General features: G+C 40.9%; 1 protein-coding gene across 1 annotated transcript; it reads right to left on the bottom strand.

Moving 5' to 3' along the window:
• Nucleotides 1-782: 782 nt before the first annotated feature.
• On the bottom strand, nt 783-1,311 carry dynlrb1 (dynein, light chain, roadblock-type 1). Its single transcript, XM_015379809.1, has 2 exons — nt 1,134-1,311; nt 783-878 (listed from the first exon to the last, which is right to left on the bottom strand). Exons 1-2 carry the CDS (start codon nt 1,279-1,281, stop codon nt 835-837), a joined length of 192 nt encoding a protein of 63 aa, XP_015235295.1. The 5' UTR covers nt 1,282-1,311; the 3' UTR covers nt 783-834.
• Nucleotides 1,312-2,682: the final 1,371 nt, after the last annotated feature.

Here is a 2,682-nt window from a genome sequence, read left to right as displayed (position 1 = left end):
ATGTGAAATGTGAACTGATCAGAGCTCAGAACCCTCTTAGCTGTTGCTGTGATTTTATTTAAAATGGCGGCTTTGAGTCTTGTAATGGAGTTGTCAAAGAACAGCTGAGTAGGTAAAGATGAATCAAGGTGTGTTTCAGGTGTTTCCCAGCTACATCTCAGAAGAGCAATGAACGGTAGAGATGCTCATTAGGAAGTGAGTCTGTTGGGCCCCAAGTATCAAGGTCCAAACTGAAGAGTTCGAACTCACCCTGCTCTGTAGAGGATAGGAGATAGATAAAAAGAAAGGGGAAAAAAAAAAAAAAATGTCTTCTGGAGAAAAGCTTTATGGTCTTTTGAGTCTCAAATATTTGGGAGGAGTCAGGGATATGATTCCAAGGCTAAGTGGATGGTACAAACTGTCAGGCACAGTGGTGGCAGCATAATTCTGTTGGCAGATTTAGAAACAATTAAAAAGAATCAGAATAAATGAACAAACAATTAAATTAATAATTAGTGTTTTATTTTGTTGAAAATAACAGAGAAGTTGGTTCCTACTTCAGTCGTGTCAAAACAGGCAAGAACGTCTTCTTTTTTTGCAAAATTAATGAAATAAAGACAGAAATAAAACAGCAGAGAATCAGGAAAGCTAAGAGACCAGATGGACATGAACGCTCAAACCACGAAGGAGCAATCTATGCTGAACCATCTGATCATCTCACAGCCGAGACAGATTCTGTTTCCTGAATTCACATAAAAGAACAAAAACGAAAGGAACTTTTAGCAAAGCAAACATACATTTTAATGAATAAATGTATAAATAAAAGGAGGAGTAAAGAGACGATCAGCAGATGTTTCAGGCCGAAGGGTTCTGGATGACGATCAGAAAGTAGTCCTTATCTGTAGAGAAAAAAAGGGGCAGAACCCAGAGATTAAAACCAGAACACAGACATCCTGAGCTGCTCTGAGGCTGGAAATCATCTCTGATTCCAACATGAAAACAAAAAAAGAGGTTAAACCATGAACCTTCATAATGTTTTGAAGCACCTCTGCAGGAAAAGGCCCATTTGGACCAAGCTAACTCTAACAGGACATGCTGTGTTCAGAATCCACAGCTTTGTTCTGATTAGGGAGAATAGGGGGATATCTCTTTACCTGGAGCGATCATGATCTCGTTCTTCTTGGTGCGGATCCGCAGGAACGTGAGGTCGTCCTGCTGGTCCAGGTCTCTCACGGTGACCCGGGCCTTCATCACCAGCTGGTGGGTCAGAGCGGAGTACTGCAGCGTGCTCTGGTCGTCCATGGTCGATTTGATGGGAATTCCTGGAGAAAATGACAGCCAGCAATGCATCATGGGAACCACTTTAAGTCTTAAGCTACGTTCACACTACAGGTTAAAAGGCTTGGTTCCGATTTTTTGCCAGGTCTGCTGCTTTTGTGTGGCTGTTTGCATGAACGTCTCAAATTGTGACCCGCATGCGCAAAAGAACAATTACAAAAAGTGTCCAAAGTCAGAGTCAATGGATGGATTTAAGCAGTTAAGCAGTGGAAGTAGCCGGATGAAACAGCAGACAGTGTGGAAAAGGAGACAGAGAGCTGAACTATTAATTACAGCTTTTGGAGGAGCAGTGGCTGCAACGATGGATCAATCAAAGGTTGTTATAATTGCCTCCACCAAGGAGGTTTTGCTTTTAGTCGAGTTTTTGTGTGTGTCTGTCTGTCTGTCCGTCTGCGTACTGGATATCTTGAAAAGTTATGAGCGGATTTTAATAATATTTTTAGCAAAGGTGCACCTGAGTCCAATGAACAATCTATTCATTTTGTAAAAAAAATTTCACAACACAATGTAGACTTTCTCTCTGATGGATTCAGTTTGTGTTCAATAAAATGTTTATATTCAATTCGATTGAGTTTATTTCTATAGCGCCAATTCACAACACACGTCATCTCAAGGGACTTTACAGTTCAACCAGATCATACAGTCAAATTGATTTAGTTTCCTATCTAAGGAAAACCAGTTGATTGCATTGACTCAAATGCATTCCCTCACACTAAGCATGCTTGTAGCGACAGTGGAGAGGAAAAACTCCCTTTCAACAGGAACAAACCTCCAAAAGAACCAGGCTCAGTGTGAGCGGCCATCTACTGAGGCCGACTGCGGTTCAAGGAGACAGAAGCAGAGATACAAAAAGCAGCTGTAAAAGGCGTTTATATGAGGTTTGAATCACTTTGTTCTAAGAGGGAAGTTGTTTTTCATGTTGCCATAAGTTGGTTTGGAAAATAAACAGTCAAATGTGTCTCTGTGACTGGAAGAACTGGGAAAACTGTAAACCACAGATTAAATGTCCTCCATCAAACTTTTCTCTTCTTTCTCCAGGAAGTTCTGGTCATATTCTCAGTCCATCTGGAGGTAGGCCCTGAAAAGTGTTGAGCCTCACTACTATGAGAAGGTGGATGGACTGTTAAACACAGATTAGAAAAGAATGACGTCTGGTAAAGTAGTGTTTTTAAACTATAAGCTGATAAACTCTCAGGACACTGCCAAAGAGGAGCTCCTTAGAGCATCTGGGATCCACCAGAGGTTCTCCTTTAAAAGAATATTTATCCTCTATAAAATCTGTGGAAACATGTCCCAGCAAGGTACCATATTCTTCAAATTCTGATCAAAGGTTGAGTACAGCCTGCTCTAAACAACCAAATAGCT

Source organism: Cyprinodon variegatus, unplaced genomic scaffold, assembly GCF_000732505.1.
Source record: "Cyprinodon variegatus isolate N-32 unplaced genomic scaffold, C_variegatus-1.0 Scaffold200, whole genome shotgun sequence".
Taxonomy (NCBI): domain Eukaryota; kingdom Metazoa; phylum Chordata; class Actinopteri; order Cyprinodontiformes; family Cyprinodontidae; genus Cyprinodon; species Cyprinodon variegatus.
Note: the sequence above shows the minus strand (reverse complement) of the source record. Positions and strands in the feature narration are given on the sequence as shown.